Source organism: Balaenoptera ricei, chromosome 20 (genome assembly GCF_028023285.1).
Source record: "Balaenoptera ricei isolate mBalRic1 chromosome 20, mBalRic1.hap2, whole genome shotgun sequence".
Lineage (NCBI taxonomy): Eukaryota > Metazoa > Chordata > Mammalia > Artiodactyla > Balaenopteridae > Balaenoptera > Balaenoptera ricei.
In genome coordinates, this window is record NC_082658.1 from 58,149,592 (window position 1) to 58,176,856 (window position 27,265).

The 27,265-nt window shown below is 47.8% G+C and overlaps 1 protein-coding gene across 1 annotated transcript in view; it reads left to right on the forward strand.

The window, feature by feature from the left end:
• Positions 1–27,265, forward strand: part of SHISA6 (shisa family member 6) — a 263,604-nt gene that overhangs the window by 21,566 nt on the left and 214,773 nt on the right. The window contains exon 2 of the mRNA XM_059908067.1: positions 1,761–1,921. Coding sequence (XP_059764050.1) covers positions 1,761–1,921 — 161 coding nt within the window. The remainder of the gene's footprint in view (positions 1–1,760; positions 1,922–27,265) is intronic.

The window sequence follows — 27,265 nt, forward strand, 5'->3', positions numbered from 1 at the left end:
TACCATAGAAAGATGGTAGGAAAGTGCCTTTGATAAACAGAAGGGTGAAGGAATCAAGGTAACGTGCGTGGATGTGTGGTTAAAAAATATATAAAATATTGATCACATTTTGGAATTAAAAGGGATCTTAGAGGTCATGTTAGTTTAAACCCTTTGTTTTGCTGATGGGGGATAAAAAGATTAAATTTCGACTTCAGAGGTTAACAAATCTGCCCAAAGATTTACGGCTCATCAGTGGCAGAGCTGGGATTAGAACCCAAATCTCTTGATTTGGTAGGGCAATGTTTTTTCTTATTCCCAGGCCCCAGGTCTGCCTGGACTTCCTTTACCAAACTAGTGAGGTTCTGTCTTCCCCTCCCTCACTTCTTGGTCCACAGAAGTGAATGGGGTGGTGGCGTGTGTCTGCTTTTTCCCTTAGAGCCTGAGAAAAAAGAAAGCCAGTGCGAGGAAAGCGTTTGGAAAATCTGAAATTGCTATATAAATGCCACTAAATGATAAGATTACCAGCTTGATGCTCCTCTCTCAGGAAGGTTCAGCAAGTCAGGGGCGGCATAATGAAAGGAAACAATCCACTCCCAGACACGTTTTAAACTGCTGTGGTTGGTTGTCACTTTTCGATGGAGGCAGAGTGCAGGGAGCTGGAATTCCAGTGGAGTGAAGCCTCAGAGTGGGCTGGGTGTAGCCAGGTGTCAGGTGGGCCGGGCTGGCCGGGAGAGGCCTGGGGCATGGTGCCTCACCCACCCCTCAGGGACTCAGGTAGATGGAAGAGTTCCTCCTGGCTCGTGCACTCAGAACCGGGCGCCTGGCCCTGAAATGACAGTGTCCGATGGTGGTCCCTTGTGGCTCCTCAGAACATACCTGCATGTCTCTGTTTCCCACTGGCAGTGGTATCACCTGTCCCACCCACAGAGGGAGTCCTATTCCAAACCAGGTCGGGGAGCGATTTCCCCTAAATGCTGAGCCCCTAGAGGGCAGGAATTGTGTTCTCTTTACCTCTGTCTCTGCTGTGACTAATGCATGCTGAGTCCTCAGTAAACGTATGTTTGGCTGTTGAAGAGAGGCGTTGGGTGGATAAAAGCTGCTCTAGGGGTCCCTGGGTCCCTTGCAGAGGGCATGGACCTCTCCAGCTACAGCAACATCTCTGTGCATCTCTCTTTCCTCCCTGTGTTTGTGATTGCTTCTTCCTCTTCAGCTTCAGCTGCATTCACTGTCTGCACCATCCGTGTGTTCTGATATTTATCATCTTATCTGTATGTCCTGCCTTTGCCGCTAAATCACACCTTTCTTTGACGAGGGGAGCTCTGTTTTGTACTTCTTTGGGTCACCCGTGCAGAGTACATGCTCCTTGGTGTGTGCCTTTCCATGGGGAAGTTGGTCCCCCTGATATTTGTCACCTGCCGCTGAACTTGAGGCCAGTGGTGGCCGCCCTTCACTGCAGTGGCATTCCACGGGCCAGTTGCTGTCGTATCTGCCTGGCATACAGGCTTATTTGGGGAGCCAGCGTTTTGAAAGGGCTCAGAGTTGATTGGTGTGAAATGAATGTAAGAAGGAAACCTTAATCACAGCCTTTTAGTGCCTGTACCCCCAGGCATGGCAGCCTCTCCCCTGTATCCCCACTGAGACCAGCACCAGATGATGCTGTGACTGTAACTGAATACTGGGTCTCCATCATCAAAGGGCCGATGAAAGTAGCCCAGCTTCCTTTGCGGTTACACTCACCAGCTCGGTGAATCTCACTGTGTGGTCTCCTCCTCTTTCAGGGCTCTGGCCGACATCTTAAGACAACAGGGACCAATCCCCATAGCACACTGTGAAAGAGAAGCTATCTCGGCTATCGATAGCTCTCCCAAAGAGAACACGCCGGTCAGATCATCCTCCAAAAACCACTACACTCCCGTGCGCACGGTCAAGCAGACTCCAGGTAAGTGAGAGCTGATCACCTTGCATCTTTGCTGAGGCTGGTGAGAAGTTTCGGTGGTGTTTCTGCTTCAGCTGGGCAGCAGCCGGTCCTGGAGCCCTGGGCAGGTGGCTTGTGGAAGAGTCTGGGGACCATTCCCCTGCGGAGAGAGTGGCATGGGAGACTGCCGCCAGTGAGTGTCCAGGCTGGAGCAGAGCTGTTGGTTTAGGGCGTCTGTGATTTAGTGAGTGTCTGCGTAATCCTCTTCCCTGAAAGGAGCTTGCGGTAGCCTTGGTGGTGGAGTATGGTCACCCTCTTGCTCACGTGGTGGGAAGGTAGATATCTGACAAGAAGTGGCTGCACTCAGACGTAGAGAGGGATGAACTGTCGGAATCTCAAAGGGCACTTCCTGAGGGTAAGGATTATGTCTGTGTTGTAGGGTTACCCTTTTCTGTGCTCTGTGGATTCTCTGGATATATGATGAGTTGCCGTGTGACAGCAATATACCTTTTGCTCTTTTACTTGGTCTTTACTGTAACCCATATGGAACAATAAACAAAGCAAGGAAATAATGATAAATAATATAACCTCAGATTTATTGGGATCTTGCGCTGTGCCAAGGGTTATGCTGAACATTTTATGTGTATTGTCTTACTTATTTTTCACAGCAATCTTAGAAGTGCTTGTATTATCTTCTTTTTATATGTGGAACAGAAAGGCTCAGTAATTTTCTCAAGCACATATGGTTGGTAAGAAAGCAAGCCGGCAGTCAAACTGAGGCATGTTGGTAACAACAGTAAGGTCTAGAAACCCTAGTGTCCTAATCCAGTTTGGGACATGAATCCAAAGTATCTGAGTGGATGGTCTCCTTGTAAGTGCAGGTGGGGAGCTCATCTCTTACTGTGAGCATTACCAGACAGTCTACTACTGACCCCAGTCTCAGACACAGCTTCTGCTTTGATACTTGGATGTGAAATCTTCACATCTGTCACCCTATAGCTTTTCAAAGGATGGGCTATATGGTCTGAACTAAACCTGCAATAAAGATATGCAGCCACTAGGTGGCAATAGATGTGTCCCAAATTCAAACTAGCAGATGTGCTGTTGAAACCAAATTGGTTTTCCATTCATTCTTTAATTTTCTTAAATGTATTAAATCAGAAATCACATACTTGCCTTTAAGGTAATAAGAGTTAAGTCATTTGAGACTCTGATAAAAGTTAAGGACATTCACCTCCCCCAAATATATACATATGAATATATATATCCATCCAACATTTTGCATAGTATTTAAGGGGATTTGTAGACCCTTCTGAAGTTAAAAATCCCTGATTTAAAAGTAAGGATGAGAGATCCACCTTTTCAAAAAGTCTAAGATGCATTTTTAGCCTGAATATCCTAGATGTTTAAAATGTAAGCAATGGAAGAAGTGGGCAAAAACCCTGAGACCAGTAGTTATCTCCCTCCTGCATAGTAGAATCACCTGGGGAAGCTCTTAAAAATGCTGATGATGCCCATAAATTAACCAGAATTTCTAGGGATGCTGCTGGCAGCAGTATTTTAAAAAATCACTTGAAAGTGATTCTAACATGCAAGACAGAATAAAGAACCACTCGTCCAGATGGATTCCTTTATTTTATGAAGGAAGACACCGAAAGGTTGTGCCAGTAGTTCTCAAACTTGGCTGCACATTGGAATCACCTGGGGAGCTTTAAAACTTAAGGGTACCTGGGCCCCACCCCCAGAGATCATAATTTAATTGATGTGGGGGCATGGCCTGAGCAGGAGGTGATTTTAATATGGAGCAGAGTTTGGGAATCACTGGGCTGTGGAAATTGCAGAAAGGTGCCATTCTGACTAATGTTTTGAAGTAAGGCTCCTCCAGAACGTTGTCTGTGATTCTGGAACTTCAGGTCACTCTGGTACCCAAAGTACCCCTGAGAGTTTACCTTCATCCCTCTCTCTTCCGATTTTCTCTGTCTTATTCACAACCAGCTAGTTCCCAGCCACTGAGTCCAGACTGATTAAGCGGATGGTCTAGATTTGCCCTTAAATGCCTTTCACTGGGAGGGAAGATTTGTCATTTCTTCTGGTTCCTATATACATCCTCTCCTCTGTTAATCTGAGAAGAGAAGCTTAAAGTTAAATGATTCACTCCTATGTTTTGAGAAATCCCTCCTATGTATTTCTCAAATTGGAACTCTTTACTTGGCTTTTAGAGATGGGAATTGTTCCCTGGCCCAGAAAGCATTCTCAGTGGTGATACTTATATTTAAAAGCAATTTCGTAACCATCTGCAACGTCTACAGCTTGTAATGGACACAGCTGCTTTTCCGAATAGCTGATCCTTTGCCACAGAAGACTGCATTTTGAGCAGAAGTCTAAACAGAACTTTGTATAGGTGTTCAAAGTGGAGATTTACTGTGATTTTGCCACTGGTCAAATCCACAGATCACCGATCATAGGAGGATGGTGGCAAGAGTCTTGTAGAGGGATCTTGAGGACAGAAATCCCAGGAGGCATCATAGCATATGAGTAGTTTTGCTACTCAGAATACTGTCCAAGGACCAGCCACATCAGCAGTTTGTGAGAGATGTAGAATCTCAGGCTCCACCTCACCCGATGAAGGAGAACCTGCATTTTCATGAGATCACGTAGTAAATAAAATTTGAGAAGCCCTGGAAAAACATGGGCTCTGACATATGCCTCTCAGTTTGTTTTCTGACCCTGTCACATGCTATGTATGTGACCTGGACAAGTTTCTTTGTCTTTCTAAGTTTCCTCATCTGCCCTTGAGACTAAAAGTACCTGCTGTGTGGAGTTGTTTTATAAGTTAAACCAAGGAGAGCACTTAAAATAGGTCCTTAATGTAACAAATCTCAATTTTAGCCATGGCCGGGCTGTGGAATTTTGCCCAACTCGCGGCAAACAAATCAAATTAATGAGAGAAATAAAGGCATTGGTATCCTTAGACCAGGCAGGGTCCGTGAGGTCGTGTCTGGGATGGAAGCCCCTGGCCCCAGGCCTTCCGTGCTTGGCCCCTGCCTGCGGCACGTCCTTAGGATGAAAGGGCTTGTAGGGCTTTATGGGGCTCTTGCAAGTCAAAAGCATACCAAACCTAAACCAAACAAACAAAAAAATATATATATTTTTTGTTTGGTTTAAGGAGTGGAGTGAGGGTCCTGTCTTAATAAAAACTATGGTACCATGAGTATGGGGTACCCACTATGTGCTGGGTAGTCTGTTAGGTACTTTATTTACAATACACAGTGGATCCTGTAGCATTTCTTAGGTATAGGATCTCCTATTTCCACATTAGCAGAAAATTCCTCTTTCCTTCTATAAGAGCCCTTTACCCTAGCTCTTCCAGAAGTCCCTTTCTAACTCTAAAAGGAGCTTCAATACTGGACATTTACTTTGGACCCAGAAAATCAGTGAAGCCCACTTCCATCTCCCACCCCGCAAATCTGGCTGCCTCTAGACCCTCACTACTCAAAGTGTGGTCCATGGACCAGTAGTGACTGCATGCCATGAGAGCTGGTTAGAAATGCAGACTCTTGGGCCCTTCCCCAGACCTGTTGATTCAGAATCTGCATTTTAGCAAGATCTTTAGGTGATCTGTACACACATTAAAGTTGAAGAAGATCCCTGCCCTTCCCCAGACCTGTTGATTCAGAATCTGCATTTTAACAAGATCTTTAGGTGATCTGTACACACATTAAAGTTGAAGAAGATCCCTGCCCTTCCCCAGACCTGTTGATTCAGAATCTGCATTTTAACAAGATCTTTAGGTGATCTGTACACACATTAAAGTTGAAGAAGATCCCTGCCCTTCCCCAGACCTATTGATTCAGAATCTGCATTTTAACAAGATCTTTAGGTGATCTGTACACACATTAAAGTTGAAGAAGATCCCTTTAGCACAGCAAGCCTCAGCCCTGACTGCACATTGGAATGATGTAGGATATTCTGAAAATACTAATGCCTGGCCCTCGTCCCAAAGATTCTGATTTAATTGGTCTGGGGTAGAACCTAGGCATTAGCATTTTTAAAAAACTTCCCACACGGTTCCATTGTTCAGCAAACTGAGAACCAGAGCTAGAGGGAGATTATCAAATAAGGCAAACATGCTCGAGGACTGTGGAGTTTGAGTTCACATCAAGACCCACAAGATAGAGCTTGGCTGGTCCTTCTTACTGGGCTGCAGGGTTAAGTCCTCTGCATGGCAGGTGGGCCGGAGCAGAGGACTTGGGCTCACCTGAGAGAGGGATGGGGTCAGTCTGCAACTATGAATGGGGACACCTGGGCAAAAGCAGGCACCAGTAGAAATATGGTTGGCCCTCCATCCACGGATTCAACCAGCCTCGGATCCTTTACTATGTTTACCGTCCGCGGTTGGTTAAATCCTCGGATGTGGAATCTGCAGATACAGAGGGCTAACTATAAGACTTGCGCATCTGTGGAATCTGGTATCCGTGGCAGTTCCTAGAACCAATCCGGTGGATACCAAGTGCTGACTATCAGAATTGATTAGCAGGCCAAGCGGAGCCAGGCATCAGGACCTAAACCTATCACGTCTGCAGTTGCAGGTTCCCTGAGCCCAGGATCTCAGAGGCTCGCAGTGGGCTTGTGTGACCTTCATAGATGGGGAGGAGTGGGGACCTCGCGTGTTCACCTGGCCTGACTCACTCCTAAAGAGCCTGTCTTGGGGCAGCTGGGGGAGGTGGTGTACCCATCCCTTGCTGTAGCAATGACTTCATGTATTAAGTTTCCAGAGTCTTGATATCCAACTCCCCATGATCAAGAGTGGCGTCTGCTGGAGGAAGTTAAGTACTTATGCCCCAGCTACACACCACTGTGAGTTGTGTACCTGGGCTGTTAGTCATCTGCCTGCTGTCAAAGCTGCGTGCGTTAACAGCAGACCAAGGGAGCCAAGGGGCATGACTCCAAGCTTCGCGGAGACCAAGAATGAAGGCTGGACAGTTGACAGAGGGGCTCTCAGTCACAGCGCTGCATGGCCCGGCCCCTCGCTGCTCTGTTGAGCTCAGCTCCTATTACCTTCTACCTTTCTCTCTGGAATCCAGACGCCAGACCCTCCTCACGCCGCCCGTGTTCTTGCCTCGGGGTATTTCCGCCTCTGTTTTGTGGCCAGAAACTTACCAGCACCAGATATTTGTGCTGTGAAAGTTGACGCTCAGGTGGTACCACCTTTCCTAATCTCCTCATCCGCTCCTGTCCCCTGCTTTATTTTCTTCCGAGCGCCTATGCCATCTAACATCATGTATTGGTAAGTTCACTGGTTTATTGTCTCTGTCTCTACCAGAATGTAAGCTCCATGTAGGCAAGGGTTTTGTCTTTTTATTCGCTGTGGCATCTCAGATCCAAGAACATTGCTTGGAAGATCATCGTCATTGCTCAATGACTATTTGCAGGGAATGACAAGACGGTCCTTCACTTGGATGGATGTAGGAGCCAGCCTGTAGGTGTTAGTTACCTACCTGAGTGCTGCAGAGCCCTCATCAAGGTTGTGTGCCCCTCTGCTGCCCTCTCTGCAAAATTAGCAAGGAGTTGGTCACGTTGACAGCCTAGTGGGCTGGTCATCCAGTGGAGAGCTGAGCTGGGAGGCCCTGGTTTCCAGTGCCCACGCTTCTCCCCAAGCCCCACGGCTTCTCTCCTCCCATCTGGGGCCAACCCAGGACTCCAAGGCTCAGTGTGGCCAGAGGCTGGGAGCTCCGCTTCCCTGGCTGGGCTCAAGAGAGGCTGACACCCGGGGGCCCCACCCATTCTGTTCACTCTGCCAAGAAAGACTTCTTTACAGAGGTCTTGGAAGCACAGGTAGCTCTGAGTTCATCTTCCCAGGAACAGGTTTAAGGCTGCAGGTAAAGCCAGACAGCCTGGACCATGCACCTGAACTCTGGGAAACTTCTGGTCAACCTCAGCCCCTAATGGGCAATGGGACTTTTCTTTGCTCAGTCATCCCCAGGGGAACAGGACTGTCTTATTCTAGAAGAGGCTGAGCTGATTGTCTCATGAGACTTCAGAGCTCTAAGGGGATGGTGAGATCAGCTGACCAAACCTGCCCTTGGCCTCGGAGGAAGCCGAGGCACATGGGGGTCACCCAGGTGGGAGGTGGTCGGGCCAGGCCTCCACACCCGGGCTCCAGTGTTGGAGATGAAATGTGGTGTGTGCCGCTCGACAGATCTGGGTGTGACTCTTGGCTCTGGGAAGTGGGAATGACTAACACCTTCCTCACAGGGCCATTGAAAGAGTTGGATGGAATGGCCCCCGTGTTTTAAGTGCTCGGCCCTGGCTTGGCTCAGAGCCCGGGCTTGGTAGCCATCTTCATCTCCATCATGACCCTGACCATCCTCTCTGTCCTCAGCTGCCTCTTCTCCATCTCTCTTGGCCATCCTCTGTCACTCCTGAGTTTTCTCTTGGCAGTAATTTCTTCCCAAAACTGTACCTGTTGTTTGGACACTGTCCCCGTGGACTGCTATTGGCCTTTTCCAAGTGGAGTCTCCTTATTCTCTGCCCAGATGTTACATCACCTTCCTTCCCTCTACCCCATGCCCTGTTCCTGCAGCCATTGGTCCCAGCAGATCTCTGCCCGGAGATGATGGAAGGCTGACCACAGCAACCACGTGGGGCAGTCGCTGTTACTATCGCCTCCTTGCAGGGTCCACAAAACCCAGGAAGTTCACTGAGTCAAGGCTGGTAGGAGAGAAGAGCTATCACTAATGCCTGATAACAGAGTAACACTGATTGGTGCTTATAATATAGTTAATATGAAGTACCATTGTACGTGTGTTACCGACATTGCATCGTTGAATCAGCACAGCTCTGTGAAGTGCTATCGTTGTTACTCCCATTTTACAGATGGTAAGATTGAGGACAGGGGGATAGGAAGACTTGCCCAAGGTCACATCCATAGTCATTGGTAGGGGGAGAATTCGAACCCAAGCCTGGGCTTCAGGCTGTATGCTGTGGGGCCTCTTCTGTTACTGGATTCATCCATGGCTTCAGCCAAGAATGAAAGGCAATTTAGGTGGTGGATAAAAGCAGAGACTGTGGAACCAGACTGTCTGGTTTGAATCCAGACTCTGCCTTTATTTGCCCATCTGTAAAATGGGGTTAATAATTGTGTTTCCCTCCTAGGGCTGCTGTGGGGATTAAGTGGGTGTTAATGTAAAGTGATCAGGCAGCATTTGACAGAGGAAAACACTGTTTTAAGACTGCACTGTCTCCTCTGTTGGGCACCAGCCACATGTGGCTGTTGAGTGCTTGAAATGTGTCTCAGAGCCTCACAAGATTTCAGAGTTGGTGTGAAAAAGAGAATGTAAAAAAGCTCCATAATTTTTTATATTGATTACATTTTAAATGATAATGTTTTGGATTTATCAGGTTAGATAGAATCTATTATTAAAATTAATTTCATCAGTTTCTTTTCATTTTTTTAATGTGATGACTAAGGAGTGTGAAATTACCTATGTGGGTCACATCTGTGCTTTGCATCCCGTTGACTTGGGTCAGGGCTGGTTTAACTGTTAAGGGTGTGGAGCGTCTACTTGAGTTCAAGTTTCAGTCTTGAGCAAAAATCCTCGCCATTTGGGGAGCTTACATTGTAATGGAGGAGACATAAAGTAAACAAGTACATAACTTCAGAGGGTGCGAAATGCTCAGGACACAAGCGGGCAGCTGATGTGTCAGAGGAAGGCACTTTTTTTTTTTTTTTAAAGGTTATGATTCTGGCTGATAGCTTTTCTCTTTTTAATTTTATTTATTTATTTATTTGTTTTTGGCTGTGTTGGGTCTTTGTTTCTGTGTGAGGGCTTTCTCTAGTTGCAGCAAGTGGGGGCCACTCTTCATCGCGGTGCGCGGGCCTCTCACTATCGCGGCCTCTCTTGTTGCGGAGCACAGGCTCCAGACGCGCAGGCTCAGTAATTGTGGCTCACGGGCCTAGTTGCTCCGCGGCATGTGGGATCTTCCCAGACCAGGGCTCGAACCCGTGTCCCCTGCATTGGCAGGCAGACTCTCAACCACTGCGCCACCAGGGAAGACCCAGGAAGCACTTTTTAAAACAAGTTTTATTTGATTGAAGTACAGTTGATTTCCAGTGCTGTGATGACTTCTGCTGTCCAGCAAAGTGCTTCAGTTATACACATATGTACATTCTTTTTCATCTTCTTTTCCATTATGGTTTATCCCAGGATATGGAATCGAGTTTCCTGTGCTCTACAGTAGGACCTTGTGGTTTATCCATCCTATATATGATAGTTTGCATCTGCTCACCCCAACCTCCCACTCCATCCCTCCGCCACCTCCTGCCCTGGGCACTTTTTTTTTTTTTTTTAATAAATTTATTTATTTATTTTTGGCTGTGTTGGGTCTTCGTTTCTGTGCAAGGGCTTTCTCCAGTTGCAGTGAGCGGGGGCCACTCTTCATCGCGGTGCGCGGGCCTCTCACTGTCACGGCCTCTCTTGTTGCAGAGCACAGGCTCCAGACGTGCAGGCTCAGTAGTTGTGGCTCACGGGCTTAGTTGCTCCATGGCATGTGGGATCTTCCCAGACCAGGGCTCGAACCTGTGTCCCCTGCATTGGCAGGCAGATTCTCAACCACTGCGCCACCAGGAAAGCCCCCTGGGCACTTTTGATAGTCTGGTCCTAGGAGGTGGCATTTGAGCTGGTACCCAGCTGATGAGGAGGAGCCAGCCTTGGAGAGAGCTGGAGGAAGAACATTCTAGGCAGAGGGAGCAGCACGTGCAAAGGCCCTGAGGCACGAGCAAACCTGGCCTGTTCAAGGAACAGAAAGCAGACACAGGTGGAGTGGCAGGTGTGTGATGAGAACAGAGGGGTAGACACAGGCCAGTCACGCAGGGTTTTGGAGGCCAGGGTAGAGTGTGGATGTTGTTTAACTATGCTGATCTGATGTCTGGTTTAATAAGACAACCTTGGACGTGGGCTCTGTTGAGAAGCAGGATAGATGACCAGTTAGCATTTCTAATAGCAAGATGAGTTAATGAGAGAACTTTCTCTAACTTCTTCTTCCGCAAGAAGACACCCTCCTGGTAAAGAAGGCAAGATGCAGCAGCAGTAGCCTGTGAGTTTCAGAATCAGACAAGCCAAGGCCCAAATCCCACCTGAGCTTGGACAAGCTGATACACCTTGGTCCAGGGCTCTTCAGCAGGGCTTGGCGAACTTTTTCTGAAAAGGGCCAGATTGTAAATGTTTTAGACTCTGCGGCCGTAAGATCTCCATTGCAACTACTCGATTGTGCCACAGTGATACGTAAAAGAGTGGGCACCGCTGTGTTCCCGTAAAACACTGTTTACAGTAATAGACGGTGGGCCAGATTGGGCCCGTGGCTGTAGTGTGTCGACCCCAGTTCTTAATTTCTCTCTGAAAGCCACAGGCACCTTCCAGGGGACCTCTGCTTCCATGGGACATGTGAATAGGGACACATCCCTCCCCAGGATGCCGTGGGGGAGTCAGTGGCCTAAAGAGGGTTGATGAATTACCAAGTCCTGGCGGAGACCAGGGTCCTCAGCTTGACCTCCTTGGTGGTTTTATCTACCACCCAGGTGATGATGTAGAAAGCGTGCTTTCTATATTACAAGTGATGTGTTGCCAGGAGGGGCGGCCAGCACCCCCATAATGACAGACTCAGGGTTCTAAATGTCTCCGTGGGTGTGGACACCCCCAGGTTACCTCTGCTGATGGCATCTCCTCCTTCCGCTGTGTCTCAGATCCCGTTTACTTCTGGTCCTCAGACGACCTGCTCCCTTGATCCACGACCCCCCCCCCCCGCCCCCCCATCTCTACCAGCTCAGTTCCTCTAGGTGTCAGTGTGCTCCCCCGACCTTAACCCAGGCGGGGAGCCCTCTTTCTGTTTCACACCCTCCCGCCTGCTGCTTCTCTGCTTGACAGCTGAGCTTTGCAAAACAGTTGTCTACACCCGCTGCCTCTGCTTCCGCTTCTCCCACCCACCCCTCGGCCCCGGCACTCCGGCTTCCATCCCCTTCCCCGCAGCTCGGCGGGCGGCCCTGGGGGTCCGGGGAGCCGGCTCTGCTGCTAGAATGGGCCTCCCACCCCCCTTCCACCAAAGCCAAAGCTCTGGCCACCCAGACCCACTGGGTTCCTAGGGGGCGAGTTCTCTCTGCTTCCCAGGCTCCACACGATGCTCTGCTCTTCCCTCTGTCTGGAACATTCTTTATGTCCACTCTCAGCCTCCCTGTTCCTCCTTCTCTCCCAGGTCTTGGCTTCCCTTTCACGGCCCCTGACTCCTGGCTGGGTCAGCCCCTCCCCTGGGCGCCCGTCACTGCAGAGTCGGGGGAGTGGGTGCAGGGCGTCGGCCCTGGTTTGGACCTCTGTCCTATGCGGTCCCCCTAGGACACGTCCACTGTCAGCCCAGCTCAGGACCTGGCACACGCAAGCTGTGAACAGCGTATTAGAAATCTTGTGTTTGGGTCAGAAGAACCAATATGTCCCACGTGGGGAACAGCAGGTCATGTGAGAGAGTCATGCGGGTATAGTTGACCCTCTGTTTGGTCTGAACGCACAGAGAAAATCAGTCGGTAGCTCTGGAAACAGCAGTTTTCCAGTTGCATTGAAAAAAAACCCTTGGATCCGGATCCAGGGAGGTGACCGGCTTGTATTCTTAGTGTGTCCTACTGTAGACACCCATGCCCTGTGTGCCCCAGGGGAGGGTGGCGGCTGCCAGGACACCGGAGAGCCCTGGTCTAAAAAAGATATTCACAGCGGACAGTGCTTTTTAAAGAACTTTCCACACGGTGACTTATTTAAACCTTGTAGTTACCGGAGCAGGCAGCCTATGATCAGGCCCACTTTGCGGATGGGGAGACTGAGGATCCGGGGCTTCAGAAGCCTGTCCAGAGTCACACCACCAGGAGGCGCTGGTCTGGGCTCTGAAGGCGGGCAGTCTGACCCCAGAGCCCCTGCCCTGAGGTCCAGCTGACTGGAGGTGCAGACAGGGCCCCGGGAGCCCCTGAAGCTCCGTGGAGCCTGACCCCTGGCCGTGGGTCCACGCCTGGCCCTGGCTGCCTGGTGCGTGGACTTGGGCTGGCAGGGAGGGCGCCGGAGGAGGCCGTGTTTGCTCAGACCCCCAGCTTCAGGACACACCGCCTTTTGCCACAGACGGGGCACTCGCCCCAGGAGGCTTTAAGCAGGGGGGCGGGGGGAGCCATTGGGCATTTTCAGCTGGAGGCTGGGGGCGCTGGCCTAGCAACTTGTAAGGTTTCCCCTTTCTGAGCATGTACTGGGAAGAGTAGCTGGCATTTGAGGGCTGACCCTGTGGGTCCTCCCACGCCCCAGCAGACGGGGGCTGCAGGGGTGGGAGCAGTGAGGCAGCCGGTACCCGGGCCCCGGCTTGTCAGCGGCGGATGTGGATCTGACCCGGGCGGCCCGGTCCTGAGCTCACTTGGTTAGTGGCTACACTGACTCGTCTTCCTCTGTGGATGCTGTGACCCCCGGTGTCAGAGCCCAGATGCGGCCAAATCACCATTCCATCTTCAGTGCCAGGCTGGTCGTGAGCGGAGGGTTTCCTTCCTGCTTCGCGGTTTGAAGCCGTTTAGAAAGTGAGTCCCGAGCTGTGTTCCGGTCCTGGGTGGGACGCTGGGTGATGGCTTTTCCCAGCACAGGGTTGCCTTGAGAAGGGGTGTGCCCCGAAGCAGAGCCCGCGGGAGTCCGAGAAGCTGCCCTTGCCCTGGCCAGCCAGCTGTGCCCGACGCATCCTTTGGGCCCCCAGGGCCTGGTCCTGCCCGGGAGCTGCACGAACTCGGGCAGCCTGGCGGGGGCGGGCAGCCTGCACGGGGGCCGGACGGAGCCCCATCTCACCATATGGCCGGGGAGCGGGCAGGGCCGCTGGCTGAGCTGGCCCTCTGATTGCTCACCACGCCCAGGAAGCAGGAGGATTTAGAATATTTCTGGCTGTTATCAAAGCGAGGAGGTGCAGGGGAGAAGGAAGGCCGGAGCACTGCGGACAGGGTTAGAACTTACAGTGACCTCGGTGAGTCAGCAAAACCGAGGACCGACAGAGCACAGCGCAGCGAGGACAGGAGCAAGAGGGCACTGGGCAGGCAGGACCAATGACCGAAGGACCGGAGGGAGTGGGTGCACGGCCGGGCGCTGGGGTTGCGAAGGGTGAGAGCTCCCAGGGCGGCAAGGGGAACCAAGCCTCTATCCAAGCGGGCGTTAGGGGTCCTTTTCCCCAGGGAGCCCCAAGTCCATCCCACACAGTAAAGGATGTTTAGGAGCAGTGATGGAAGAGGAGGTGGCGTCCAGCCACCCATCACTAGATGTGAAGCACCCGCTCTGTACTGAGCCAGGAGATGGATAAGACACAGCCCCTGCCTTGGGAGCTTAAATTTGGGAGCAGAAAGACCAGCCTGTACAGTAAAAAGGTAACCAGCCGTACAGATGCCTCACCAGAACTAGCCACGTGTTCAGAAGGTTCGCAGGCCTGGTTAGGGCGAGTGCCTTGAAGGATGGGAGGATTAAACGGGGTGGCGGAGGGTGCTTCTGGAAGGCAGGGATGCTTAAGGGTGATCAGTTCCTTTGGAGCTGGTGGTTGTGGCTTTTCTGTAAACAGGCAGTGGTGATTAAAGAACTGGGGAAAAGGCCAGAAGGAACCAGAACTCTGTCCTGTTGGAGAAGGCTGCTCCGAGCAGGAGACTTTTCTTTTTCCTTCTCTAAACATAAGGGCTGTGTCCCTGGGAGGGGCAGGAGTTATGTGGGGAGGTGCCCTATGGCTTATTTGGGATGATGATGGGAGTTAGGGGTGGGGCGAGGTTGTACCCTGCCAGGGCGCTTGCAGAGGAGGCTTGTGAGGGTCTAAGGTGAGAGGTGCACAGAGGCGGAGACACGAGGAACACAGCCCCTGGCAGCAACTTGGGAGGAAGGAAAGGGGGAGGTCAGGGTGGGACTCAAGGTACACTGATCCCTTCGTTCATACAAAAACAATTTTGATCCTTTACTGGGTGTCAGGCACCGGGGATGTGGGAGGGAACAAAGCCAAGTCCCTAGTCTCAGGACTTACATTCAGATGGAGGAGACAGAAAAGAAACTCATAAACACACAACACAAAATCAGATAATGGTAAGCGCTTTGAGAGAAATAGGGCAGGAAAGGGGAGTAGCCAGTGATGGGGATTGGGGGGAAGAACCTGATTTGAAGAAGAGACCCCATTACTGGTCGAATTACTGAAGCAGGGACCTGAATGACAGAGAACAAACCACGTGTGACCATATGCTGGGTGGAGGTGAGCGCGGCCAGCCAGGTGTGTTTGGGGAACGGAAAGACCAGAGTGGCTGGAGCGGAGAGAACCAGGGTGGAGATACAGTAGTGGAGGAGGTCAGAGAGGTGGGGCTTCGCGGGTCATGTGAGGGTCTTGGGTTTCATTCTGGGTGTGATGGAGTGTTGTAGGGCTTGCAGCAGAGGAGTGATGTGACTTGACCTGTGTTTTACATAATCACTCTGGTCCTCACTATGGTTCAGCATAGATACTGGACCGGCAAAGACGGAGGGAACAAGATGCTGGGAGGAGGTGGAAGCTATTGCACCATCCAGGAGATGGGAAAGAGATGGAGGCTTGGACCAGGATGGAGGACCTAAGAAAGACTCAGCTTCAGGGCTTATTTATTTATTCTTAACATCTTATACTGAATAATTTTAAACCAGTGGAATATTTTCAAGTGGTTGAATGATGCAGTGGACACCTGTATGCCCTTCACCGGTGGTTAACATCTGCCTCTCTCTCTTTCTCCTCCTCCTCTTCCTCCTCCTCACCACCATCATCACCATCACCACCATCATCACCGTCATCACCACCACTGTCATTGTCACCATCACCATCACCATCACCATCATCAGCATCATCAGAACTGAACCATGTGAGAGTAAGTTGCAGATATATCATGATTCTTCACTCCCCACTACTCTAATAGTGTGTCTTCTAAATTCAAGGATGTTCTCCTACATCACCATGAAACAATGACTAGATTTATGAAATTCATCTTTGTTGCAATACTAGTATCTAATGAAGAGTGCAGGTTGTATTTGAAAGTAGAAGTGACAGCATTTGCTAATCTATTATATGGAGGGTATGAGGGCAAGGCAGGAGTCACAGATGACTTCAGAGATTTTGGCCAGAGCAAATGGCTGATGAGGATGGCTAGGCCAGTGCAAGGACCTGGAATGAATAGCTGAGAACTCTTAGCCAAAAGAAAATTAGGAAGGGTCTGAGTGTTGGCAGATGAGCTGAGCTGGGCTGGGCTGTCTAGTGGCTGTTGCTGCAGCAATTATAAGGGAAGTCAAAGAATCTGGCTTGCTCTCTCTCCACACAAACACACACACACACACACACACACACACACACACACACACCCCATAGGGTACATATACATATACATGCATGTACAGACTTTCTTCTCCCAGGGATCTAGACCTGAATTTAGCCATAGATTTATCTCACCATAACTAAGCAGAGTCAGTAATGACCCATTAGACTCTAAGTGCCTCAGGGACAGGAACATGTCTGCTTTGCTTACTGCATTCATGGTGCACATACCTTGGCCCTTAGTAGTCATTCAATAACTATATCTTGAATAAATGAATGACAGAATGAATGCTCTTACTTAATACATCAGACAGGAGGCAGCAATTGTAAGTGTATATCTGCAAATGACAGAATACCTAAAATAACAGTTGCTGATACAAAAGAGAAGTTTCTCTTTCTCCTGTAAAAGAAGTCAGTCCAGGCATGGTCTGACTCTATAGTATAAGGGAGCTTCTTATATCTGGTTGCTCTGGCTTCCTAAGCATGTGGCTTCCACGTCGTAGCCCAAGATGGCTGCTCCAGCCTATGCTGTCACGCCTGCATTCCAGGCATCAGGAGGAAGTAAAGGCCAAGAAGATTACACTGCATTTCTTTAAGAATACTTGTTTGAAGTTGCCATACCATTCCCACTTATATCACGTTAGCCAGTGTAGTCTTTATTTTGGGTGACCACGTGACCAGTTAAAATATGGGAATTCTTTTGCTAGAGAAGAATGGCTCGTGGGGGACCATTAGCGATCAGTGTCATTGCGTGGCCTGGAAAGCGGCTGGGGCTGTGTGATGCCTTCGACCACAAACCCTCCGTATAAAAAGCCATTTTGAGTGGTGACTCACTGTGGCTGCCATCCATACTTTACACAGTAACAACAATTAGTTGCATCCTTAAGTGGACTGTAAATGCACAGGACAGGTGAGGCCACCGGGGCGCCCCTGCAGAAGTGTCTCAAGGTGCTGAAGGAGTTGTGTTTCCCTACTTTGGATTCTGGTAGGGAGGGCACAGAACTTTACCCCGATAGCAAAGCCAACACATTTTGGGAAACCTCTGTGGCGAGTCTCCGACTCTGTGTCCCCGGCTGTGTGAGCTCCCTGCAATCCGAAGCAGTGTCCTATTCACCTTTGGGTCCCCGCACCTTCACTGCCGGGAACTCTGGGCTCTCCTGCACCCTGCATCCTAGCCTGTGCCTGCTGAATGAAGAGACAGCAATCAATTGAGATGATTCAGGAGTTATACAAGATGCAACAAAGCCAATTTTTCCTAAATAGAACATTTGTGGAGCCTTTGCCAGAACTATCTAGAAAGTACGTCGATGTGGCCATCGCCTCAGCCCAACCACCTACCCCTGCAAGGAGGCAGGAACAGGGTCTTCTGGATGAAGACCCCTGAGTAGGAGAGGGAGACAGCCGGCAGCAGGGGCCAAAGTTCACACTTACCCCTCCCTTGCTTCTCAATTCTGATCTGCATTCAAGCTTTGTATTTCCCTTTGTGTGTGTTTAGCTTAGGGATTTATCACTGCAGCTTAGATCTGTGATGAAATAGATAAGCCTGCACTTTAATAAATATGGCATTTCTTTCCCCATAAGAATTAGATTAAAGGAAACGGGGTCTCAGAGGAGGCCGGGCAGGGCAGGCAGGTGGAGCTGGGGGGCCGGGGCGGTGAAGAAGACACTGCTGGCCAAGTGGCTTCAGGATGGGGGATGCTGGGGCACAGTTTGGGGTCGTTTTACAGGGAGGTGGTAGGACATCCCCATGGCAGAGGGGCAGCCCTGTGTCTTCCATGGAAAGAAGCTAAAGCAGCGAAGTCTGAGGCTTGCTGTGGGAATCCTTCCTTGAGTGAGCAGTTTGGGTCCCCAACTTGACTCCTCCTTCTGGTGCAGCTGCAAAGGCATGTCCCGTAACCCTTTGGAAAGGACGTGGTTGTGAGGTCAGGGGCAGCAGGACTCCACCCGGCCACGGTCTCGGCTCCAGGGCAACCAGAGAAGCACCTCTGTACTGGGAAGGGTGGGTGAGCTGTGCGACCTTGAACAGAGATGTTGCCTAACTTCTCTGGGCCTTTGTTTGCTTTTCTCTCCATGAGACTATCTACTGGTACGATCCTTGTGGAGACAAGAGGCAATGAATATAAGGCCACTTGCACAGTCCAGGCACGTGGTTGGTGAGCAATAAATCGTGAGCACTGGTATTATTTATTGTGGATCAGTGTCGCATAATAATCTTAGACTTTTTCTTCCATGGCTTTCGGGACAGGCAACTCTGTGGTTTCCTTTGGGCCCTGTGAACCCACTTTCCTAAGAGGCAACAGGATAGGGATCCTTTGAAGTCAGTAATATGCTTATTGTCACTTGCAGATGACAGGATTGAAGTTCAGAAAGGCTGACCGACTTGCTCAAGGTCACACAGCTTGGATGTGACCGTGCAGTGCCAGGAGTGGTTCCAAGAGCTCGTAAAGACAGGCTCCCCCAGCCCTCCCGGACGAGCATTGTTTCCAGCCCTCGTAGTAGTTTTCATTCATAGCCCTAAGGTCATGGAGACCAAGAACAGCAGAGAACCGAGAGAAAGAGACAGGGCTAGGGCAGTGACCTGTATTTTCAGCTTTCATGAGCAGCCGCACGCTCTCAGGGCTGCTGGGCAAACACCTGGCTCCTTAGATTTTCCTGTAAAGGAAGCTCACGGTGACCTTCAGAGCCGTGAAGGTTTGGCTGAGGCTGGCCCGCAGCCTCCGGCCTGTGGGCTCACGTGAGTCAGAAGGGCTGGGTGAGCACACTGAGCCTTGTTCTCTAAGAAGGAGCGAGACGTTCTCCTACCTATATAAACATTCTTAAATAGGAGCCACTGAAGAAACCAGCCTTGGTAGCATTTCTCTTTATGTTGGTGCTGCATAAAGGTTTGCTCAAGCACCTTGCAGCTCTTTTTTTCGAGACTTCCTCTGGGATATATGATTGCTATGATGGAAATGTATTCCAAGTATATCGAGTTCATTAATCTACTTATTCGTATTATTAATTGAGTCCTGACCCGAGTCCGAGCATTGTGGATCAAACGATGGGGTTCTACGCCCAGGGAGAATTTACAGTCTGAGTAAATAAGATGTGTACCGAAGAAGAGTTACATAGCAGTACGAGAGTGAAAAGTCTGCACAAAACTATGATTAAAGAAATGTTCACTTACCATCCTTAGGAGTAAGGTGCTGCCCTTAGGCCTGTGGAGCGAGAGATTGAAATACAGCATATGAAGCAGTGTGAGTCGAGGGGTACACGTGAGTCGGGTACGGGTGTTCATAGAAACAGGAGCAGGCTACGAGTTCATTCATTCTGTTACGCATACGCACTGGTGCGTACCTACTGCATACCAGGCACTGTACCAAAGACTGAAATGGTCTAAGAGGCAGCATGAAGGTGTTGGATATTGAATATGTCCTTGAAAGGTAGATAAGACTTGGGTGGTCAGAAGTCTGGGGAGGGATTGGCCACAGTAGGAATGGGGTGGATTAAGGAAAACCATCAGGGTGAAAAGAGTGGGCTTCATAGGACAGAGATTAGGCCTGCCATGCTCATGGTGGGGTGGGGGAATGAATAGTAAGAGAGCAGGTTAGAGAAGGGTGTTGGAAACAGAATGTGGAGGCCTTGAATGCCAGGATTTGTTCAAGGGGAATGCCTGAAGGGAACACCATACTGATAGTGGTGTCTGCATTCACATTTATACTCACATTCTGAAATAGCTCACCATTTCAATTTTTGATTATTTGTGGCTATTATAAAATACAATTGATTTTTATATAATGACCTTGTATCCTGCAGACTTGCAAATTCCCCTGTTAGTTTTATTAGCTTTTTCATAGAGTCTTTTAGGATTTTCTACATAGGCAATTATATGATCTGCAATAAAGGTAGTTTTACTTCTTCCTTTTTTACTGGATGCATTTTATTTCTTTTCTTGCCTTATTGCACTGGCTAGGACCTCCTTCACAATTTTGAATCAAAGTGGTGAAACTTTGTTCCTGGTCGTAAGGAGAAAACATTCAGCCTTTTCCAATGTGATGTGCATGCTGCATTTTTCAGAGATGCCCTTTATCAAGTTGAGAAAGTTTCCTTTTGTTGCTAGGTTGTGGAGAGGTTTTATCAGGAATGGATACTGGATTGTGTTTATTTCTTTATCTTTTTCTGTATCTGTTGAGAAGATCATACAGCTTTTCTCTTTAGTCTGTTAATATGGTGAATTACATTGATAGTTTTTCAGACGTTCAAAAAACCTTGCATTCCTGGCATAAATCCTACTTGGTCATGATTTCTTATCATTTTTATATATTATTGGATTTGATTTGCTAAAATTTGGTTAAGAACATTTTGTGTCATTGTTCATGAAAGATATTGATCTGTAGTTTTATTTTCTTGTCATTTTGGTTTGGTATCAGTGTTAATTCTCATCTCATAGAATGTATTAGGAAGTTTTCCCTCCTTGAATTTTGTGGAAGAATTTTTGTAGAATTCACTTGTGAGGTCATCTGAGCCTGGAGTTTTATTTATTTTTTACAGGAAGACTTTAAAACTAAAAGTTCAATTTCTTTAATAGATATAGGGCGATGATTTCTTTTTGAAACAACCAAGCATAACTAAAAAATGCTTTAAAACTTTGCTGAAGTCTCTGATCCCAGGACATCCTCAAAATATAACTCATAAAAAGCCAGGGTGACCGGCCAGCTGTCTTGGCATGGTGTTATATTCGAAGAAGCAACAGTCAATACCCAAACATAATTAAAAAGCAATTTGAATCTTTACCTGGTATTTTGGAAGAAAAAAACAAAGGGATCTATGAAACGTTTGTGGTGTACAACAAATTTTAGAAATTAAAATAATTTTAAACTTTTAAGAATTTAAAAACTTTTTTTCATCTTCCTCACTCTCAATGCCTTATGTATTGTCAGAAGCTGCTTCCCCAAACACTCTCCTTTCTCACAAAACTCCCCCAAACTCAGCCCACTGGCCTCTGCAGGCCTCCCCCATCATGACTGTAAATCAACTTACACTGTCTTGTTCTTTGGAATTCTCTTGGCTCATTGAGTAGAAAGTAGAAGGGAGGAAGGGACAAGAGGGCAAATGGTTTGGACTAAACATATTCTTGTTTATTTCCTATCACACCGCATATTCACCATTGTAACCTAGAGACATAAATGGATGGACATCTCCCCAACCGCCCCCCAGGTGGGGACACCTGACAAGCCCCAGGCGCAAGGAGATGGCGCCTCACTCAGACTCCGAGTCTGCAAACTGGAGTTTAGATGGCGGCATTCTCTCTGATTTCCCCCAAAGCCACATTCCACATTCAGGTTTGTAGAGTGGAGAGCTCAACACAGCTTTTCATTAAAAAGCAGTCCAGGGGCTTCCCTGGTGGCGCAGTGGTTGAGAATCTGCCTGCGAATGCAGGGGACACGGGTTCGAGCCCTGGTCTGGGAAGATCCCACATGCCGCGGAGCAACCGGGCCCGTGAGCCACAATTACTGAGCCTGCGCGTCTGGAGCCCGTGCTCCTCAACAAGAGAGGCCGCGACAGTGAGAGGCCCGCGCACCGCGATGAAGAGTGGCCCCCGCTTGCCGCAACTAGAGAAAGCCCTGGCACAGAAACGAAGACCCAACATAGCAACCAATCAATCAATTAAATAAATAAATCTTTAAAAAAAAAAAGCAGTCCTGCTGTTTGTATATGATTTGTTCCAGGACAGTTTAATTGATCTAGTGGAGTGCAAAAATCATTGAACTTGAAGCAGAAGATCCTGGGTGTTTTTCCCAACCAAATCTTAAGATTTTTCATCTGATAAAACTTTCTACTTCTCAGGGGTATTGAACTCTGTAAGGTGTCCCCACAAAAATATTAACCATTATGGGACTTCCCTGGTGGTCCAGTGATTAAGACTTCATGTTTCCAATGCAGGGAGTGTGGGTTCTATCCCTGGTAAGGGAACTAAGATCCCACATGCCATTAAAAAAAAAAAAATTAACTGTCACTTACTGTCCTTTTAGACAATATATGTAATAAAAATTCATTGCATTCAGATAGCGCTCTACAAAAGCAAATATATATGTATGTATATATAGGTTTATGTATACATATATCAGTTCATCATCCCATGGGTCTTTTGAGGAAGAAATAATTCTTTTCATTTAACAGGTGATTCTGTCCGGAGATTCAGAAGGTTTAATTAAAGTGTCCATCATCACACAGCCTATAGGTATTAAAACCCAAACTTGAACTCAGGTCCTCTGATTCAAGGTCTGTTTTTCTTTCTGCTTCTCCATTCTGCCCCGATTACAGCTTAGCCACTTGTTTGCCTGCTACAGAATTAAAATTAAGTAGGTCTGAAGCCTCATGCTGGGTAAACGCAGGCGTGTGCTTTTTTTTCTGTTCTTTGGAATCTGAATTAAGGAAAACAAGCTAGTCACTTTCAAATGGTGTCAGCAGGTACTGCACAAAGCACATAACCCTAGCACCATGCTTGGAGAATTCAAACTATTCATTGCATGCAAAAATACCATGTTAATAATGCAGGTACTCAACACCTATACTCTGTTGGAATAGGGGAGGGGCATATAACAGCAGTAGGGTGCAGTTTTGGATTTCAATAGTATAAAACTCTAGTGGCTAATAAGGAATTTCCAATTTTGTCCTTCACTGTGGGGAGACTTATATTTCTATTGCTCTTAGGGCAGCATAGTGGAAAATAATCTATAGAATTCTTTAGCCTGAGCTTTATGTGAAGTTTGTACTTTAGGCTTGATGGGTTTTTTGGTGGGCAGTTGTTCCCCACTTCCTCTTTAGTTCTCCTAAGCTTTCCTCACTCAGAAATTCTTGTACTTCTGCACAGAAAATCTTCCATTAGAAAACTGTGACTCCCATATCATCACCTCAAAACAACACACACACATGCACACACACACACACACACACACACCCTTACCTAGTGTAAAGAGTGGGAGAAGTGATTTGTATCGTTTGGGATTACGTTCAACTTCAGGTAATGGAAAACTGACCAACTGTGGCTGAAACAAATAAAGGCTGATTTTCTTCCCTAGTCAGAAGTCCAAAGGTAGGCCATTTCTGGAGTAGGTTCAGCTGCTCAGCAGTGCCTCCTGAGAACCAGACTTTTCCCATATTTCCTTCCCACCTTTTCTCTTCACCTTGTGCTTATGACCTTGTGACTGCAAGATGGCTGCCATAGCTCCAGGCTTTATATTTACGTTCCAGGAATGGGAAAGGGCAATGCCAGTGATCTTTATTTAGCTGGACATATTGCTGCCCTAAATAATGTGTGTTTTGTTACAAGGAAGAAGAGAGACAAATTGACTCTTGAGTGGATAACTCCCAGTGTTTGCCCTGCCTTTTGGGTATGATTTCTTCCTTCTTCTTACAGGCTCAGAAAGGACTTCCTCATTGAGGAGTGGCTTCTGGTTCTGTGCTCACTTTAACAAATCTCTCTATAGTAAAATAATTGACATCCCTTGGAATTCATTCTGTTTTTCTTAATGACTCCATTAATGCAGTATTATACTTCTATAGCACTTTACATTTTCACTGCCATGGTCCCATTTAAACTCGACAGTGGTCCTGAGATAGAATATCACCTCCATCCTTCAAGGGAGGAAACTGAGACCTCAGAAGTTTAGTGATATGTTCAGCCCTGGTCCTCCTCATCTGGGGCTCCGTCCCACTCCTCTACCCCTGTTCTCCGAACCAGAGTTGGCGTGGCTCTGAGCAGATGCTACCTCAGGAAGACCCTTCTGGCCCGATGGCCTGCCACTCAGCTCAGGACACCGAACTTGGTGCCGTTCTGCAAACACATGTGGCATTTTGATGACATGAAATTGGCAAGGAAAAAATATCCTGGAAAGTATTCCCCAAGTTTCAGGTTTCACTGATACACACACACTCACATACATACAGGCACCTTAGCAGTAAATCTTCACAGATGAGGCACTGCGGTTGGGGCATCTGCTCATTACAGTTTGATCAGAGGAGCTTCGCATGCGTTGCTGGAAGTCTGAGCTGGGATGAGGTTTGCACATCCCGTTTGGTGTGTCAGACAGATGGGGCTGGACTCCTCACCCTGAGGCTGGGAGGCAGAGCGTGATGTTTGCATGAGTTGCTGTCGTTTTCTCCCTTCCCTTCCGCCTTGCAAATGACGCTCTGGGGGGATAAGGATGTGGTGCTTTACGTACCCCACCACCCTCTATGCCCTGAGAAGAGCAGTTCTTCCCTTGCAGTTGGGAAAGCGTGTGTCTTAAGGAGAGAGGGGGATCATTTCTTTGTTTGAAATAATGATGTGGACGCCTTTTAAAAAATAAATCCAACTGGCAGCTCAGGGGCCTTTCGTTGGGGAATTAATTCAGTTTGATAAATACACATTTAATGAGAGCTTATCGGAGCAATGCGCCGATGGGCCAGGAAGCTCCCTTTCCTTTGTGGGGTGCGTGCAGCCCATGTGCCCAGGCTTGCGTGGGTCTATCTTTACTGTTAAAAAAAATTGTGGCCAAGATGGAGATGAGGGTGGCTGGGAAGTGGCCCTTTGGCACTTTGTGGAAGGTAGCGGCTGCAATGACAACAGTCAGAGTGAGAGGGCAGGTGGTGCACCGCGACCGTGTGTGTATCTCTTTGTCAGGTTGAGGTGAGGTCCCAGGTGGGAGATGCATCTTTGAACTTGAGCTGTGCCACACACGGCCTCAGCGGGAACAAATGTGCCTCAAACAAGGGAGGTCACCTCCCACCACGCCCCTCACCACCTGCCCACCCCACAGACAAGGGGACAAGGGCACATGTGTGCATCCTTTTCTACTGAAGATTCAGGAACAGGTACAAAAGGTCACACATCCCTGCGTCCTGAGCTTACACAAACCTGTGCCTTTGTTTTTGCTATTCTCTGTGCTAGGAAGTCCCTTCTCCCACTTAGCCACCTGTGGAATCCTTGTCATCCCCTAAGCCTTACTTGAAATGTCACTTCCTCTGGGAAGCCCTCTAGGATACACCTCCTCCCTTTGTCCACATCCATATTATCCCCTCCCACTCCTCGATAGCTTTTGGCTTGTACCTCTAGTTAGCACTCCCATCATCCTGCCCTTTATCGAAGTCTCAATGTCATGTGTCTGGATGTTGCTAGAATGTATCCAAGGATAATCATATCTGTCAATGGGAAAGAAATATCACTGGTGAGGCAGAGAAGGATTTTCTTCCATGAAAATGAGGACTAACATCAGTTTCCCTTCAAAGGAACTAGAATCCAGTCTAGGAACAGGCTCTTTCATTAGGTGAAATGTCCATTCAAATCCCATAGGACCTCAGGACATTGTGTCCAGAATTTTATAATTCGTTTACTTAAATGACATGAATTGGGAACCTCTCAGATGTAGAACACGGCACCTACGTTGGAAGCAGGATTCGAGAGAAAGAACTTCAAAGTGTTTATTCGAATGATGGAAAAGAAGAGATGATATCCTGAATGCCTAATATAAATATTTTGGCTTACGTTTATTGATATGAGAAAGGAACCATCTCAGCTACCAGACATGACTATCCTGTTCTCTTGATGGATATGGCTTCTATTGAATTTTTCCCCTTTTCTTTTACTTTAATAGTTTCTATTACTGGAGTAAAACATCTTCATTACAGGAAAATGTGAAAATGCAGGGAATAAAAGGAAAAATAATGTTACTCATAGTTAGTGGTTTACATTTTGGTCTTTATTTGCATATATATCTGAATTTTTAAAATGAAACTCTACGGAGTGCTTTAAAACCTGTTCTTTTTACTTCACCATATATCATAAACATCTTTACGTATTAATAAGTACACATATAGAGCATCATTTTTAACAGCTTTTCTTTCGCTGTGGAAAATATCAAACATATGTAAATGCACAGTCACCCTCATACCCACTGGTGATTGGTTCTAGGACCCCTACAGAGACCAAAATCCCTTTTATAAAATAGCGTACTATTTGCATGTAACCTATGCACATCCTCTTGTACACTTCATTTTTTTTAAAAGTATTTTTGTTTATTTATTTATTTTATTTTTGGCTGCGACGGGTCTTCATTGTTGTACACGGGTTTTCTCTAGTTGCGGCCAGCGGGGGCTACTCTTCGTTGCGGTGCGCGGGCCTCTCACTGTGGTGGCTCCTCTTGTTGAGGAGCACGGGCTCTAGGCGCGCAGGCTTCAGTGGTTGTGGCACGCGGGCTCAGTAGTTGTGGCTCGCGGGCTCTAGAGCTCAGGCTCAGTAGTTGTGGCGCACGGGCTTAATGGCACCGCGGCACGCGGGATCTTCCCGGACCAGGGCTTGAACCTGTATCCCCTGCATTGGCAGGTGGATTCTTAACCACTGCACCACCAGGGAAGTCCCCTCTTGTACACTTTAAATCATCTCTACATTACTTACAATACCTAATAAAATGTAAATGCTATATAAATAGTCGCCTGCACATGGCAAATTCAAGTTTTGCTTTCTGGAAATTAAAAAAAAAATTCTTTCAATCCACGGTCGATCAAATCAACAGATGCAGAACCTGCAGATACAGAAGCCTGACTGTACAGAGAACAGTATATACCCCCATGTGCCATCACCCAGCTCTAAAAATTGTCAACTCACCGCCAATCCCATTCATCCATGGCTTCTCCACTACCCACCACCCCAACACACACACACACACATGAAACCACTGTTATTCAGATTATTATGAAGCAAATTCCAAATATAACATTATTTCATCTGTGAATATTTAAGACTGTCTCTAGAAGAAAAGGACTCTGAAAACACACACACATCTGCAATATCATTACCTCACTTAAAGAAATTAGCAGGACTTCCTTAATATCACCAAATACCCATCCAGTTATGAAATATCCTTTTGTAGCTGCATAGGCCCTTTGCATAGGGCTGCAGCATCATTTATCCACCTAGTGCCCTGGTGTTGACCTTAGAAGATAGGACTCTTGTTTTTCACTATTACGAATAATGCTGCAGTGAATAACTTTGACAACAAT